The sequence below is a fragment of the Bison bison genome, unplaced genomic scaffold, assembly GCF_000754665.1.
Source record: "Bison bison bison isolate TAMUID 2011002044 unplaced genomic scaffold, Bison_UMD1.0 scf7180017853731, whole genome shotgun sequence".
Lineage (NCBI taxonomy): Eukaryota > Metazoa > Chordata > Mammalia > Artiodactyla > Bovidae > Bison > Bison bison.
In genome coordinates, this window is record NW_011484304.1 from 83,842 (window position 1) to 101,406 (window position 17,565).

The 17,565-nt window shown below is 40.5% G+C and overlaps 1 protein-coding gene across 1 annotated transcript in view; it reads left to right on the plus strand.

Moving 5' to 3' along the window:
• Positions 1–2,947, plus strand: part of CNEP1R1 (CTD nuclear envelope phosphatase 1 regulatory subunit 1) — a 14,716-nt gene extending 11,769 nt beyond the window's left edge. Inside the window, exon 6 of the mRNA XM_010855078.1 lies at positions 1,587–2,947. Within this exon, the coding sequence (XP_010853380.1) occupies positions 1,587–1,628 (42 nt within the window). The 3' untranslated portion in view covers positions 1,629–2,947. The remainder of the gene's footprint in view (positions 1–1,586) is intronic.
• The last annotated feature ends 14,618 nt before the right edge of the window (positions 2,948–17,565 follow it).

Sequence of the window (17,565 nt, forward strand, 5' to 3'; positions counted from 1 at the left end):
ATATTCAAAATCAGAGACATTACTTTGCCAACAAAGGTCCGTCTAGTCAAGGCTATGGTTTTTCCTGTGGTCATGTGTGGATTTGAGAGTTAGACTGTGAAGAAAGCTGAGCACCGAAGAATTGATGCTTTTGAACTGTGGTGTTGGAGAAGACTCTTGAGAGTCCCTTGGACTGCCAGGAGATCCAGCCAGTCCATTCTGAAGGAGATCAGCCCTGGGTGTTCTTTGGAAGGAATGATGCTAAAGCTGAAACTCTAGTACTTTGGCTACCTCATACGAAGAGTTAACTCCTTGGAAAAGACCCTGATGCTGGAAGGGATTGGGGGCAGGAGGAGAAGGGGACGACAGAAGATGAGATGGCTGGATGGCATCACTGACTCGATGGACGTGAGTCTGGGTGAACTCTGGGAATTGGTGATGGACAGGGAGGCCTGGCGTGCTGCGATGCATGGGGTCGCGAAGAGTTGGACACGACTGAGCGACTGAACTGAACTGAAGACTTGAGAGGGAACCAGAATCCTGACAATAGTTTTGACCTAGAACCTTGCAACCAAAGATAATCACCATGTTTTATGTTTTATTGTGTATCTCATGTACTTATTATAAGAGAAAGATGTTATAATCAAGCTTATGAGTAAAGAACCTCTAAACAGTGTTACAGGGTTTTCAATTCTGCTCTTTGACCCAGTGTTAGGATTTCAGAGCTGACATATATTGGACATTAACTGTATACAAGGTCTTGGGCCTGTTTTTCCTTTTTATTTACATGATCTCAGTTAATGTCATCCGTTTTGTTTAATTACGTAGTGCTCCACTTTATGGATGCATCGTAATTTCATCCACACTTTGCGTGTTGTATATGTTATGCATATTTCATTAGAGCTTAAGCTCCACAAGGACAGGAAACTGTCTCGTCCGTTACTGGGTTTCTAGCATCTCTTGAGGCCTGGCACGTGATAAGCACTCAGTCAATCCTGAATGAAAGAACAGGACTTAAATGAGCATCCTTAAACTTGGATCTCTTCAGATAAGTTCCTAGAAATGAAATTCTTTGGATTATATGGTACGTCCTTTTTTTTTGGTAACTATGACACTGGCCCCGCACGGGCCCTACTGTACCCATCTGCACATGGAAACAGAAGAGTTGTATCCGTGTGCGTGAGTACCAGCAGCATATGAGTGTCTGTCATTCAACCTTAGGTGTGCATTTTAACTTGAGGAAATTAAAGTTTTGATGTTAGAAAATGGGAAAGTTTTTGTTCAGATACACAGTTTTATTTATATTTTATAGACTCCACTTGGTAAGGAGCATAAATTAGCCTATACAAGTCTGGATTTTATTTTATCCAATGGGTTGGTTGGCTGATTTTCAGGAAGACTGTGTGTGTGTGTTTTAAAGTACTAAAGATTTTAGAAGAAAATTCTACACAAAGAACACTTAGAAAATATAACTATTAATTGCTTAATCTTGACTAAATGTTGAGGGATGTTCTGATGCCTTATAAGGCTTTTAGGAAAGTGGTGATAGTTTTAATAGAATTGTATATATATATATTCTTAACCTTTTTTTCTTTTTATTTTTACAGACAGGAAAGCTAATTTTGAAACCTAGGCCTCATGTTCAATGACAATCTACACTCATTGTTTTGGGACTTAAAACAACCTTTCTTCAAAAAGTGATACAGCAAAAAGCCATAAAAGATTCCTTTTACAGTTGGATATGTGACTGTCATAGCAACAACGGACAAGAAATGTGCAATATTTCCCCAGATTATCTTCATGATGATGACTCTCGTTATCAGTGCTGTGGTACCTTGATTATCTGTGTTTCAGTATTAGTGTCACTTTAGTACTTCAGATCCTGCGAAGGTTTTTGCAGATGAAGTATGTATGTAATATGTTACTAAGTTAAACTTAGAAACAGAACCTCATCCAGTTTTTATAATGTATTTTTGCAAACTACTGTAAATAGCCAATCAATGCCAATGTTAAAGAGGAAATGTTATGTGGACTTCGTTCTCCTGCACCAGTATTTCAAGAACATCCGCTTGCCATCTCCACAGCTCTTTAAAACCGGCTATTACTTATAGCTGTGCCTTTCACTTGAGACTCCTCTTTTAATCATAATGCAGGAAAAACATCGGATTGAGCTTAGGCTAAGGAAAATTCATCTCCATTATGTTGTAAGAAATTGTAGATGTTTTGAGAAACAGTTTTTGTTAAACCAGATAGTGAATTTCAGCCACTGTAGTGCTATTTTCCAGGTTCATTGTTTTCATTTAATGCTAAATATACTTTATATTTTTTTAAATGATTTTAAGAACACTCCAAAGGCTTCTAAGTAGACAGATTTAGTTATAAATTACGTATTGTCTGGGAATTTGACCGTCATTGTTTTAGATTATTGGATTTTATGCTGTGGTAGACATGCTGTTACACTAGTATTGTGCAGGTGTGATTGGTCATCCACTCCGTCATGGGATCACTTGGGAGCAGCGCCACAAACCAGAGTCTAAAATTCTCACTGTTTAGAGAGTGTTAATGACATACTGTGTATGCATATTAGCCACATGTACTATAATAACCCTGAAGATTAAACTATTGGGATTGCTGTAAATATTTTAAAGAACTGGAGGTGCCTTTTACCTGTTTATTAGAAGATTTTGAAAAGGTTTAAATTATTTCATGAGCAATCTTTTTAATTTCATTTAATGTAAAGCTGAAAATTCAAAGACAGGACAAAAAATTTTTAACAAGGCTGCCATTTATCTTAAATGTGTTCATCTTGGCTTTCACATGTACAAAATTTTATTCTTTGAACTGCAGCAATAAACCCTCTGCTCCTACTAAGTCTTAAGAGGGTATTCTATATATTCTTCATTGTTTTATTTCCTGTAAATTTTGTAGGTAAATATGTGCATAAAAATAAATACTTTATATATACATAGTGATTGGGCTTTTCCTTGGTGTAAGTCTGTAACTGAAAAGAATTTTAAACATACTGTGTGTCAGATACAGGCTAGTTCCAAATGAGATATTTCACTCTAACTGTAGTCAGTAGGTCCAGTAGAGCAAATTGCAAGTGACAGTTGAAGGTGCACAGTTTATCAAGCTGGCAGTACTTTTAATATGTCTTATTCTGTGTGCTATGTGCTCAGTTACTCAGTTGGGTCTGCTGTGGACTGTGGTCCACCAGTTTCCTCTGTGCTTGGAATTTTCCAGGCAAGGATACTGGAATGGGTTGCTATTTCCTACTCCAGAGGATTTTCCTGACCCAGGAACTGAACCCAGGTCTCTTGCGTCTCTTGCATTGGCAGGTGAATTCTTTACCACTGTGCCACCTGGGAAACCCCATTTCTTATTCATCATTATCTAATAACATTTGGCTCTTAAAATTCAGGTTTTCTCAAAAACTGATCGCTAGTTTCCTCCAAGAGTATAAAACTAAAGAGCGATTTTATATGTCCTTAATCCTTTATGGAATCAAAAGCTACTTCATGTATTTAACAAAAGCCTTGACTGTCCTTCCCTAGAAAACTGTGTCTGTGTAATGCATATACTTCACATGTACATGGAGAGGATTCCAAGGATTTCCTGATGCCAGGCTGCTTGGAATCCAGTGGCTCCAAGAAAGAAACTTTTGTAACAGTTCCAAAGACTTTTCATACCTTAACTTCTAGCACAACAATTTCTTTTCCAAAAAAGTCTTTACTCTGATTGAAATGGCCCAAGGATCCTTGCCAAGCTAGCTTCTTAACCACCAGCACCCTCACTCTTGAATATCCTTCCACACTGTTAGGAAATTACTGTTGAGACTAGTCCTCTAACTTTACAGGTGGGAAAGACATTCTTAGATTTGCAAAGTGACTTTACATCCACTTGACTTACTGAAGACAACCAACACTAAGTCTCTTGACTCAGATTGAACGGGTGTGTGTGTGTGACTTAAGTCATGAGCCATTACAATGGTATGGTTAAGAATGTACACTCTCGTGCCAAACTGTCTGGATTCTGATCTCAGATCTACTACTTGCTACTTTTGTAACCTTAGGCAAATTATGTAGCCTTGGTTTTTTCATTTATAAAATGGGCATGATGCCAGTCTTCTAGATAGGGAAAGACACAGTGTGTAAGATAAAGGTGTGTTGCCAGTCATCCAGGCTTATATCCAGTATTACTAATTCACGGAGAGCACTTAACCAGCGCTTGGCTCAGAGTCAATGCTCAGTAAATCTAGTTGTTAAACACTAAAGAAAGAAAGAGTTGACTCATTGGAAAAGACTGATGCTGGGAGGGATTGGGGGCAGGAGAAGAAGGGGACGACAGAGGATGGTGGCTGGATGGCATCACCAACTCGATGGACATGAGTTTGGGTGAACCCCAGGAGTTGGTGATGGACAGGGAGGCCTGGTGTGCTGCAATTCATGGGGTCGCAAAGAGTCGGACACGACAGCAACTGAACTGAACTGAAAGAAAACCTCGTTATAGCTACTTTACCTAATATTAATATCTCAGTTGAGATAGCCATGAGGGGAATTTTCAGTTAGAAGGCTAAATGCTAAGATTTGTAATGTAAAAAGTCATAGTGCAACTAACATAGCTTCATTATAACTTCATTAAGTCAAAAGAAACATCGTTTATCTTTGCTTTCTGTATTGTAATTTTCGACATTTGCCCCTGCTCTACCCTAAAAAATCATTTTTAAATCTAACAAATTGTTAAGAAAAATTTTAAAACAAATGTAAAAGTAGAGAAAGTGATATAATGGACACCCACGGACACATTGCCCAACTTTAACAGTTAGCAACATAAACGTAACCAATTTGTCTTGTGTTCTATTTCCTCACCCCCACAGAGGATTATTTTGAAGTAAAGCCTAGATAATTTTTCATTAAAACCGTAAATAGTCCAGTAAATATCTCCAAAAGATATTTCAACATAGTCAACAATACTGTATCACATGTAAAGCAATAATTTTGTACTATCAAAGGTACAAAGGGTCTGTTGCCCCCTTCTGCCTTCAATCTTTCCCAGCATCAGGGTTTTCCAGTGAGTTGGCTTTTGGCATCAGGTAACCAAAGTATTAGAGCTTCAGCATCAGTCCCTCCTGTGAATATTCAGGGCTGATTTCCTTTAGGATTGACTGGTTTGATCTTGCTCTCCACTGGACTCTCAAAAGAGTCTTCTCCAGCACCACAGTTTGAAAGAATCAATTCTTCGGTGCTCCGCCTTCTTTATGGTCCGACTCTCACATCCATACGTGACTACTAGAAAAACCATAGCTTTGACTATACAGACCTTTGTTGGCAAAGTGATGTCTCTGCTTTTTAATACACTGTCCAGGCTTGTCATAGCTTTTCTTCCAGGACGCAAGCATCTTTTAATTTGGTGGCTGCAGTCACCCTCTGCAATGATTTTGGAGCCCAAGAAAATAAAATCTGTCACTGTTTCCACTTTTCCCCATCTGTTTGCCTTGAAGTGGTAGGATTGGATGCCATGATCTTAGTTTTTTGAATGTGGAGTTTTCAGCCAGCTTTTTCACTCTCTTACCCTCAACAAGAGGCTCTTTAGTTCCTCTTCCTTTCTGTCGTTAAGAGTGGTATCGTCTGCATGTCTGAGGTTGTTATTTCTCCCTGCAATCTTTTTTTTCCCTCCCTGCAATCTTGATTCCAGCTTGTGATTCATCCAGCCCAGCATTTCACATGATGTACTCTGCATAAAAGTTAAATAAACAGGGTAACTATATAATCTTGATGTCCTTCTTTCCCAATTTTGAACCAGTCCGTTGTTTCATGTCTGGTTCTAACTGTTGTTTCTTGACCTGTATACAGGTTTCTCAAGAGTCAGGTAATACAGTCTGATATCCTCATCTCTTGAAGAATTTTCCACAGTTTGTTGTAATCCACACAGGCAAAGGCTTTTGTGTAGTCAATGTAGCAGAAGTAGATGTTTTTCTGGAATTCTCTTGCTTTTTCTATGATCCAGTGGATGTTGGCAATTTTACCTCTGGTTCCTCTGCCTTTTCTAAATCCCACTTGTAGGATTCAGGTACTGTTGAAGAAATTTTTAAAAAGAATCAGATAAATTTGAATAGCCACAGTTTGGGGAAAAAAATAAAACAACAACCTAGGGTCTGGGACTGGATTTCTGAAATCCCTATTTCTGAATGTCTGATTACGTTTGTGAACTCATGCATGTAAAATATTTTTTCAATAAATTATGTAAAGTGACTCCAGTCAAGAGCTTCCAGAGTAAACAGCATTATCACAGTGAACACCACTGCTATCTCTTCCGTGTATCAACAACTTCAAAGGAAATGGAGAACCCACATGCAATCCACCTTGAAAGTCCAGTATGACTGCTATGCAGCATAGACAGTTCCTAGTCCGGATAAGGGCAGGAGGAAAGGAGAAGGATGACAGGGAGAAACTGGAATGGATATGTGTGAACATGTGAGAAATACAATTGACAAAGTAATGAAAATAAGGCAATTATTAAGTCCAAGGAAAATGAAGGATTGTATAAGAAAGAGACTGGTTTTAGTGGACTTCTTAGACATTTTAACTTTCCTGATGGTTCAGAATGTAAAGAGTTTGCCTGCAATGCAGGAAACCTGGGTTCAATTCCTGGGTTGGAAAGATCCCCTGGAGAAGGAAATAGCAACCCACTCCAGTATTCTTGCCTGGAGAATCCCATGGACAGAGGAGCCTGGAGGGCTACAGTCCATGGGGTCGCAAAGACTTGGACACGACCGAGTGAATAATACTTAATACTTAGACATTTAGCAGTGTCCAAGTAATTTGAGTAGCGATAGCTGATTTAACCAAGAATTGTGGTATGGTTTTGTCGGAGGAAGTAGAAATGGAGGAGAAGGTACAGGAGAGTAAAATCTTTATACCTCCCAGGGCAAGAAGGCAAGAAAGAGAAATAATAGCTTAGTCTTGGGAATGTGGAGATAATAACAGGAGAAACAGTTGAGAATGTCTACTTCCTAGTAGACATTGGCTTGGGGTTGGGGAGAAGAAAAGCAAGGGACTGCTGTTCTTTTATAACTTTTCAAATTGTGCATTTATGTAAGAGACTTCTTTTCAATGAGGTAGTAAAATAAATACAAGTTTGCTGGGGGCAGTAGTTCATTTTATGAAACACATTTAGAGCATTTTGCCCAGTTTGGGAGCCCTTGCTCTGCTCTTATACTTAGTCATTATGTTCCTCCTTTTACCTGGTGTTACCCAATAAAACTTTGGTGTTTTTTTTTTTTTTCAATTTGCTAGCTCTTCAGTAGATACCAAAAAATTCATTAGGAGACAATGTATTGGAGTTATTTCGAGCCAGTTCAAGTCTGTGTGAGTAGGGTCAGTCCTATCTTTGTCATTTAGAAATCACGTGCTCTTAGGCAAGTAACTTCTCAGTGCCTCGCTTCTCTCATCTCTGACATGGCAGTGGGTGCCACGTGGGGTTGTTGATGGGCTAAACAGCTTAATCCACGCAGAGCTCTCAGAGCACTGTCTGGCACACAGCTATGGCTCAATAAATACTGTCAAGGGTACCCTCACTCTCCAAATAGGGAATGGAATCCATTATAATTACCAATGAGTATGGGGGAGATGATCAAACCAGGGATAGGTTCTGCAGGCTTTTTAAAAAATCAACTTTATTGAGGTTAATTTACATGAAACAACTCTAATTTTTATCATAAAATGCAATTTTAACTGTACAGTTTGATGAACTTTGATAAATATAGTACCCCTGCAACATCACTACAAGGAAAATGCAGAACAATCACCCCAAAGGGTTCCCTCACCCATGTGCCAGTCAGTTCCCATCCCCAACCTCTGGCTCTGGGCACCTCTTGGCAGCTCTGTCACTATAGACGAGATTTGTGATTTCTAGAGATTCACACAAATGAAATCATGGTATAATCATACAGTACAGTTCTCTTTTGTCTGGTTTCTTTGACAAACATGTTTTTGAGATTTTTATCTGTGTTAATACATGTATCTGTAATTCATTTCCTTCCGTTGCTTTTTTGTTTTTTCATTTACCTGTTGACAGGTATTCCAGTTTGGGGCTGTTATTACTAGAGCTTCTGTGAATATTCATCTACGGGTCAGTGTGGATATATTCACTTTTCTGGGAACACCTGGATCATAGGCTGAGTATATGTTAACTTTATAAGAAACCACCAAAATGTTATCTTTCTTTTTTTCATTATTTATTTATTTTTATCCTTCTCAAATTATTACTACAGTGGCTTCTCTTGTTGCAGAACTTGGGCTCTAGGCTCATGGGTTCAGTAGTTGTGACACATGGGTTTTGTTGCCCCGAGGCATGTGGAAGATTCCCAGACCAGCAATTGAACCTGTGTCCCCTGCATTAGCAGGCAGATGTCTCACCATTGAGCCACCAGGGAGGTCCCCACCAAAATGTTTTCTGAAGTAGTTGCCCCATTTTACATTCCCACCAGCAATGTTTGAGAGTTCCAGGAGCTACACAACCACTAAAAAAGGCTAAAATGAGAAAGACTGACAATACTGGTTTAGGGGATAGCTGACTCTGTTGACTTTGGGGTATATAGGATGCTCTTAAAATGTACTCCCATCACTCTCTTTGGATCAAAACCATTAAGGTTTGTTGCTTTCCAAAGGTTGATTTTGAACTGTGCTGCTGAAGACTCTTGAGAATCCCTTGGACAATAAGGAGATCAAACCAGTCAGTCCCAAAGGAAATGAATCCTGAATATTCATTGGAAGTTCAGTTCAGTTCAGTCACTCAGTCATGTCCGACTCTTTGCGACCCCATGGACTGCAGCAGCACGCCAGGCCTCCCTGCCCATCACTAACTCCTGGAGTTTACCCAAACTCATGTCCATTGAGCCAGTGATGCCATCCAACCAACTCATCCTCTGTTGTCCCCTTCTCCTCCAATCTTTCCCAGCATCAGGGTCTTTTCCAGTGAGTCAGTTCTTCGTATCAGGTGGCCAAAATATTGGAGTTTCAGCTTCAATATCAGTCCTTCCAATGAACACTCAGGACTGATCTCCTTTAGGATGGACTGGTTGGATCTCCTTGCAGTCTAAGGGACTCTCAAGAGTCTTCTCCAACACCACAGTTCAAAAGCATCAATTCTTCAGTGCTCAGCTTTCTTCACAGTCCAACTCTCACATCCATACATGACCACTGGGAAAACCATAGCCTTGACCAGACGGACCTTTGTTGACAAAGTAATGTCTCTGCTTTTTAATATGCTGTCTAGGCTGGTCAAGACTTTCCTTCCAAGGAAAAAGCATCTTTTTGTTTCATGGCTGCAGTCACCATCTGCAGTGATTTTGGAGCCCCCCCAAAATAAAATCTGCCACTGTTTCCACTGTTGCCCCATCTTTTTGCCATGAACTGATGGGACCGGATGCCATGATCTTAGTTTTCTTAATGTTGAGCTTTAAGCACAAGCTGGAATCAAGATTGCCAGGAGAAATATCAGTAACCTCAAATATGCAGATGACACCACCCTTATGGCAGAAAGTGAAGAAGAACTAAAGAGCCTCTTGATGAAAGTGAAAGAGGAGAGTGAAAAAGTTGGCTTAATTCATTGGAAGGACTGGTGCTGAAGCTGAAGCTACAGTACTTTGGCCACTGGATGCGAAGAGCCAACTCATGGGAAAAGACCCTTTGCTGGAAAAGATTGAGTGCAGGAGGAGAAGGGGTCAACAGAGAATGAAATGGCTGGATAGCATCATGGACTCAATGGACATGAGTGTGAGCAAACTCCAGGAGATGGTGAAGGACAGGGAAGCCCGGTGTGCTGCAGGTCATGGGGTCACAAAGAGTCGGACACACAGGACTTAGCAACTGAACAACAGCAGCAAAGGTTGGTTGAGTTAGATGGAGTTTAGGGCGACTCAGGATTAAATCCTATCAGGTAGAAATTGTATGTTCCAATCTAGGTATTTTTCATAGTGTTTATTTCAGCCAAACAGCCCACAAAGCAGGCAATAGCTTTCAAGGGCAGAAATGTGAATATCCTACAACACAAAATTGATTTGGCTCATTTTAGGCAAGACCACTAGGTTTCAGCTTTCTTAAAAAAATTTTTTTTAATATTAGTTCTCTATTTGAAGAAAGTTTTAACCTGCTAGGACAAAATTTAAAAAAATTGAAATGCTATTTATTTGAAGAAAGTTTTAACCTGCTAGGACAAAATAAAAAAAGTTGAAATGCTATATTAGCAACTGGTATTATTTTTGTCACTTTTGCTATTGGCTAAACACGTGAAATGACTATTTAAGCCTGAACTTTTTATAGAGAGGCTATTACTAAAAGCTCAGCCTCTCCATAATACCAGTGCTAAATCAAATTCTGGAGACAGAGTTTGGAATGAAGTAGGAAAGGACAGCTTCATTGCTTTGCCAGGCCAAGGAAGACACACCAGGCTCTGCCTCGAAAAACTGTGTCCCTTACCCCAGAGAACTTGATGAGGGCTTTTGTGTTAGTGGGTCAAAGGTGGGGTCTCTGACAAGATGAGGGTGTGAGCAGAGTCTCAGGTGTTCAGTCTTCTAATCTTGATGAGCTTTTCTGGTCCCCTTAATCCTGCATCAGGTGTTACGTTGGCTACTCCTCCTTTGATTAGCAGCTGTTCCAATCTGACCCTCGGAACCCAGGGAAGGTCATGATGGCTGGAGTCTTGCCTACAAGAAATGGGGGAGAGAAAGGCCTCTGTGCCTGGGAGCCCCACAGGGCCCCACTTGTTTTCAAGGCTATATATTTCTTTTGGATGTAAAATGTGGTATCATTAACCATGATCTTTTAATTCATATGATTTTGCATGTTTTATCACATATGATACAGATTCCCTAGGGAGTCAATTTGTAACATTTTTTAACATTTGAGATACACAAAAACTGTCAGTCATCTAAAAAAATTCCTTACTTTCAGTTTTACTTGAGAATTTGATAAATCCTGATTTTGATCTGGCTTAGAAGGTAATGAAAAAGCAAAATTATATAATCACAGTTACTTAAGTGATATTATCCCCTGATCAGTTAAATAAAACATATACGAAAATACAATAATCTTTAGATGCCCTAAAGCTAATTCCTGACAAGCTCATTTAAAAACAAATGGGAAGACTTCCCTGGGTGGCCCAGTGGCTAAGACTCTACAATTGGGAACCCAGGCTCCAAATGCAGGGGGCCTGGGTTCCATCCCTGGTCAGGGAACTAGATCCTACATGCCACAGGTAAGGATCCCACGTGCCACAACAAAGATGGAAATTTCCGTGTTCCACAGGAAGACCCAGCACAGCCAAATAAAGACAGAAAAAAAAAAAAAAAAGACAAGTGAATTTTAAAAAACACGTGGGAATACACCAGCTCTTCACTGGAGAGCTTGGTCTTGTGGTCTTTGCACTCAGTCGCTCAGTCACGTGTGATTCTTTGCAACCTCTTGGACTGTAGAAGCACCTAGACTGAGAATGGATTCATGAAGAGCTGGGTAAAGAAAGTAAGCAACTACCAACAGGAAGAAAATGTTGCCCGTCTGGAGAAAAAAGAACTGCAGAATTAAATGGGTTTATTTGGAAAACTACAATTTTTTTAAAGTGAGAAATTTTTAAGAACTCTACGAACATAAGACTGTTGTACTACGTGGGACTCATGCTACAACTAACCTGGAAACAACATTCAACAATATTCAACAATATTCATATTAATGGTATTGATCTTAACAAAAGATACAAAATGCCGATCTAGACACAGGAGTCATGGGAGGAGCCCTGAATGGGGCAGAGTCTTTACAGCAGAGTCTCTGGCTCCAGGGGCAACCGCTGATCTGTGGCAGGTAGTTGGGTAATACGAAAGGAATAGGGACTACATCAGGAAATTGAGTCACATTTCTTTTTCTTTTTTTAACATTAAAAAAAAATTTCTTTTGGCGTGCTGGGTCTTCATTGCTGCATGCACACTTTCTCTAGTTATGGCGAGTGGGGGCTACTCTTCACGGCAGCGTGAGTTTCTCTTTGCTGTGGCTTCTCTTGTTGAGGAGCCCAGGCTCCATGGTGCCTGGTCTTTGGTGGTTGTGGCACACAGGCTTAGTTGTGGCAAGGCATGTGGAATCTTCCCGGACCAGGGATTGAACCCATGTCCTCTGCTTTGGCAGGTGAATTCTTAACCACTGGATCACCAGGGAAGTCAAATCACATTTCTTTTTTAAATTGTTCATGATTAAAAAAAATATATGCGAAGACTACCTGCTCATTCTAGAAAACCTCCAAAATAAGATAGTTCAAAAGTAAGATAATTAGATAATCTCCTTTAGTTCCCCCACAGTCAAACACAAGTTACGCTTTGGTATATATGTGAAAGAAAAGTGTTGGTCACTCAGTCGTGTCCTACTCTTTGCAACCCCATGGACTGCAGCCCATTAGGCTCCTTCTGTCCATGGAATTCTCCAGGCAGGAATACTGGAGTGGGTTGCCATTCACTTCTCCAGGGGATCTTCCTGAACCAGAGATTGAACCCAGGTCTCCTGCATAGCAGGCAGATTCTTTACCATCTCAGCCATCAGGGAAGCCCTTGGTATATATACTTTCAGAGATATTCCCTCTGTGTGTGCTTTTCTATAAATGGGATTTTACTATATATGCTGTTCTGTAACCTGCCATTTTACTTCATATGTGGTGAACACCTTTCTTGCCTTATGAATAAACACTGTCAAAGGATGATTTCCACAAGTTTAAATTTTTGTGTTTATCATATAAACATATAGTGATCATGCGTCAGTTCCTTAATGAAGGAACCAGGAAGATGGAAACATTGGTTTAAAGGAGGAACAGAAATTTAGTCACTGAGGAAAAATATGCTTAAAGAAGACTTCTAGGAAACCATAAATCTTCTAGAAAGAAGCAAACATAGGCAGAACTCCTTTTTTTCTTTGTTCTTTTTTATTTTAAAATTAATTTTTATTGGAGTATAGTTGCTTTACAATTCTGTGTTCATAGGCAGAACACTTTGACATAAATTGTAGCAATATTTTTTTGGATCTGTCTCCTAAAGCGAAGGAAATAAAAGCAAAAATATACAAATGGGACCTAATTAAACCTAAAAGCTTTTGCACAGTGAAGTAAATCCTCAAGAATATGAAAAGACAACCTAGTGAATGAGAGAACATATTTGCAAATGATATTACTAAGGGGTTAATACCCAAACTAAATAAACAATTCAACATCAATAAACAGACAACCCAATTAAAAAATGAGCAGATGAACTGAACAAACATTTTTCCAAGAAGACATACAGATGGCCAATAGACACATGAAAAGATGCTCAACATCATTAATCATCAGAGAAATGCAAATTAAAACCACAGTGAAATATCACCTCACACCTGTCAGAATACCATCAAAGCTACAATCAAAAAGAACACAAATAAATGTTGGTGAGGATATAGAGAAAAGGAAACACTTGCACACTGTTGGTGGGAATGTAAACTGGTGTAGCCACTGTGAAAAACAGTATGGAGATCTCTCAAAAAACTAAAAAGAGACCCAGAAATTCCACTCCTGGGTGTGTATACATAGACACACACACATACATATGTGTGTACGTGTATGTATATGTGTACGCACTCATGTATGTATGTGTGTATATATGTATGTGTATATATGTATATATACATAGAGTGCACTAATTTAAAAAGATCCATGCACCCCAATCTTCATAGCAGCATTATTTATAACTGCCAAAATGTATTTGTGTTGCTGTTGTTCAGTTGCTAAGTTGTGCCCAACTCTTTGCAGCCCCATGGACTGCAGCACACCACGCTTCCCTGTCCTTCAACAGTGTGAAAGGTGAGAAATAGGAATCTGAGAAAACAGCTCATTCTTATTTGAAACAGAATTTGTCTGCAGATAATTGATTACAAGCATTTTTATTGTCTCAAAAGTGAGGAGGATTCTATGCAATCCAATTCAAAAATTCCCTCTTAACAAAGATAATTTGTAGGAGTATGGATGGTTGACTGGATCACTGACACTGATCATGTCAATTATTGCTTGGCTGGATTTTTTTGTTTTAATGACTGGTTAAGGATAGGGCTCCCCTGATAGCTCAGTTGGTAAAGAATCTGCCTGCAATGCAGGAGACCCTAGTTTGATTCCTGGGTCAGGAAGATCCACTGGATAAGGGATAGGCTACCCACTCCAGTATTCTTGGGCCTCTCTTATGGCTCAGTTGGTAAAGAATCTGCCTGCAATGCAGGAGACCTGGGTTCGATCCCTGGTTTGGGAAGATCCCCAGGGAAGTGAAAGGCTTCCCATTCCAGTATTCTGGCTTTGAGAATTCCACAGACTGTATAGTCTGCGGAGTCACAAAGAGTCAGACATGACTGAGGAACTTTCACTTTCACTTTAAGGATTATTAGACTGGTTAAAGGTTGCACTGCCTCTGAGACTGATGTGGGTTCTGGAAGGGCTCCTAAGTTCATTAAATAGTTTTTTGTTGTTGTTCAGTCGCTATGTCATATCTGACTCTGCGACGCCATGGATTGCAGCATGCCAGGCTTTGTCCTTCACTGTCTCCCGGAGTTTGCTCAAATTCATGTCCATTGAGTTGGCAGTGCTATCTAACCATCTCATCCTCTGTTGTCTCCTTCTCCTGCCTTCAATCTTTCCCAGCACCATGGTCTTTTCCAACAAGTTATCTCTTTGCATCAGGTGGTCAAAGGATTGGAGCTTCAACATCAGTCCTTCCAATGAATATTCAGAGTTGATTTCCTTTAGCATGGATTGGTTTGATCTCTTTGCAGTTCAAGGGACTCTCAAGAGTCTTCTCCAGCACCACAATTCAAAAGCATCAATTCTTCAGCACTCAGCCTTCCTTATGGTCCAACTCTCATTAAATAGTCCAGTATTCATTTTTTAGCAGAAATGTTAATTTCTTACTGGAGATAGTAATGAAATAGATCCCAAAGTTCTCCCTGGGTTTAAGGTTTGAACTATTTTTTTTTTTTTTTTTTTTTGCGCTCATCCCTACAGTGGGAGAAATAGCAAGAATCTGTCTCTCCCTATTCTGTCTAGATTGCTTGCCCTACTCTTTCAGTTCAGTTCAGTCGCTCAGTCGTGTCTGACTCTTTGCAACCCCATGAATTGCAGCAAACCAGGCCTCCCTGTCCATCACCAACTCCCGGAGTTTACTCAAACTCATGTCCATCGAGTCGGTGATATCATCCAGCCATCTCATCCTCTGTCGTCCCCTTCTCCTCCTGCCCCCAATCCCTCCCAGCATCAGGGTGGTCTCTATTCATTTAAAAAAATGGCATGCTTATTTTGTGCCAGGTTTTGGCCAGTGTTGAGAAGATAGTGATGTGTTAAAACAGGCAGTCTTATCCTCATGAGGTTTAGTGTGCAGTTGGACAGAGCATGGGCATATTTATAACTTAAATTTACTTGTGTATAGTTGTAATTTTGAACTGTGCTTTGAAGCAAAGGAACAAGATAAATGTCATTTCAAGAGAGATCCATCTCAGACTTCAAAATCAGAGGCAGCACCTATGAAGAAGCGACTCTCGCATTTACCAGGACACGGGTTGGGTCTGGGGCTTGTCCAAAATCCTAAGGCAGGAGAGAGGTTGGCCCTTTGGAGGGTGGCTAAAGGACTGGATCCAAGAGGTGACATGAGATGAAGCTGGAGGCCGGAATGAGACACTGCAGCCAGCCAAGGTTTTGATCCCTGTCCTAAGAGAAAGTGAAGCCACTGAAAGGTTTCAAGCAAAGGAGTACATATGAGAAAGTTGGAAGGATATTTCAGTTTGAAAAAAAAAATCACTCCAGCTGCTCTATAGATGGGCAGAGTGGGGAAAGCAAGGCCAGAAGGCCTTGTGACAAGACAAGAGCAGACAATAGCCTGGACTAGAGAGGTATACAGATCAGTAACCAGATAAGAGAGATCTAGGAAGTTAAGGTTACCAACATATGCCTGGGGTTTCAACTTTTCCTTGTACCTAAACCTGGTCTTTGATAGGCACGAGCTTCTATACAACTTTAGTTACACCTCCATGATTATTTTCCAAAATATGCTTAAGTAATTAATCATTTCCCTTACTAGAAAGTCAACTCTTTGAGGGCAGGGCTGCATGGAGTGGAACTTTTCTTCCATACATTGTTGACCTGCAAGCTATGTATCTATTGGGTGCTCAATATATACACATAATTGTAAAGAGTACATATGCTATGCTATGCTAAGTCACTTCAGTCGTGTCCGACTCTGTGCGACCTCACAGACAGCAGCCCACCAGGCTCCCCCGTCCCTGGGATTCTCCAGGCAAGAACACTGGAGTGGGTTGCCATTTCCTTCTCCAATGCATGAAGGTGAAAAGTCAAAGTGAAGTTGCTCAGTCATGTCCGACTCTTAGCGACCTCATTGACTGCAGCCTACCAGGCTCCTCCATCCATGGGATTTTTTAGGCAAGAGTACTGGAGTGGGCTGCCATTGCCTTCTCCAAAAGAGTACGTAAGATTCTCCTATACTTTCCTCCTTTCTTATTACTTACCATAATTGTAATTAAATAGTTAATCATATAATTATATATTATTTAACACACCTCTCACTAAACTGTAAACTCCATAAGGACAAGGGTAGGGTCCATATCTGTCTTGGTTATTGCTTTATCTCAATGCTCCACACTGCACCTGGTACTCAGTAAATATTTGTGAAAGAATCCTTCTGTTAAGTAAAAGTTTCAACCAAACATTTATATCATGCTTATTTTGTGCCAGTCTCTGTCTTAGTGTCTTACAAACATTAGAACAGCTTTTCTCATTACAACTTCATTGGGTATATATTATTGGTACCCCTATTTCACTGATGAGGAAACTGAGGCAGGAAGATTAAGCAACTTTTTAGGGAGTCCATCTTATGGACCAATACATGGACCTTGTCTAGGACAGGACCTAGGCTAGGCACCGAATAAAATCATGGTTAATATTTTGGGGCACTAATGGTAAAGAAACCGCCTGCCAATGCAGGAGATGCCAGACACGTGCGCTTGATCCCTGGGTCGGGGAAGAGCCTCTGGAGAAGGAAATGGCAACACGCTCCAGTATTCTTGCCTGGAAAATTCCATGTCCATGGGGTCGCAAAGAGTCGGATAGGACTGAGCACAAAGGATAGGAGAGGATAATATTTTTTGAGTACCAACTATAATACACATATCAGGTTTGGAGTTAGGGGCTTTACATGGTATTTTTTTAAGCCTCACACTAAGGTTAGGCAAGTTAGGTATCCTTAATCGCCCTCGATTATTATGGAAATACGTAAAGGTTTGGCAGATTCAGTTTCTTGATAGACGTCACTAGCTCAGTGGAGGAGGAGACAGTGGCATCGTTCAAACGCAACCTTTCCTCTTCCGAGCAGGTCCCCAGGACCTGCCTCTCCGCAAGGCCTGGCCCCGCCCGCCGTCCCCTCTACGCCTGCGCGCTCCCCGCGCCTGACCCCCGCCCCCGCCGCCGACTCGCCAAGCGCAAGCGCAGTGCTTCTCCATGTGGGCGCGAGCCGTCATCCGGCCCAGCTGAGCG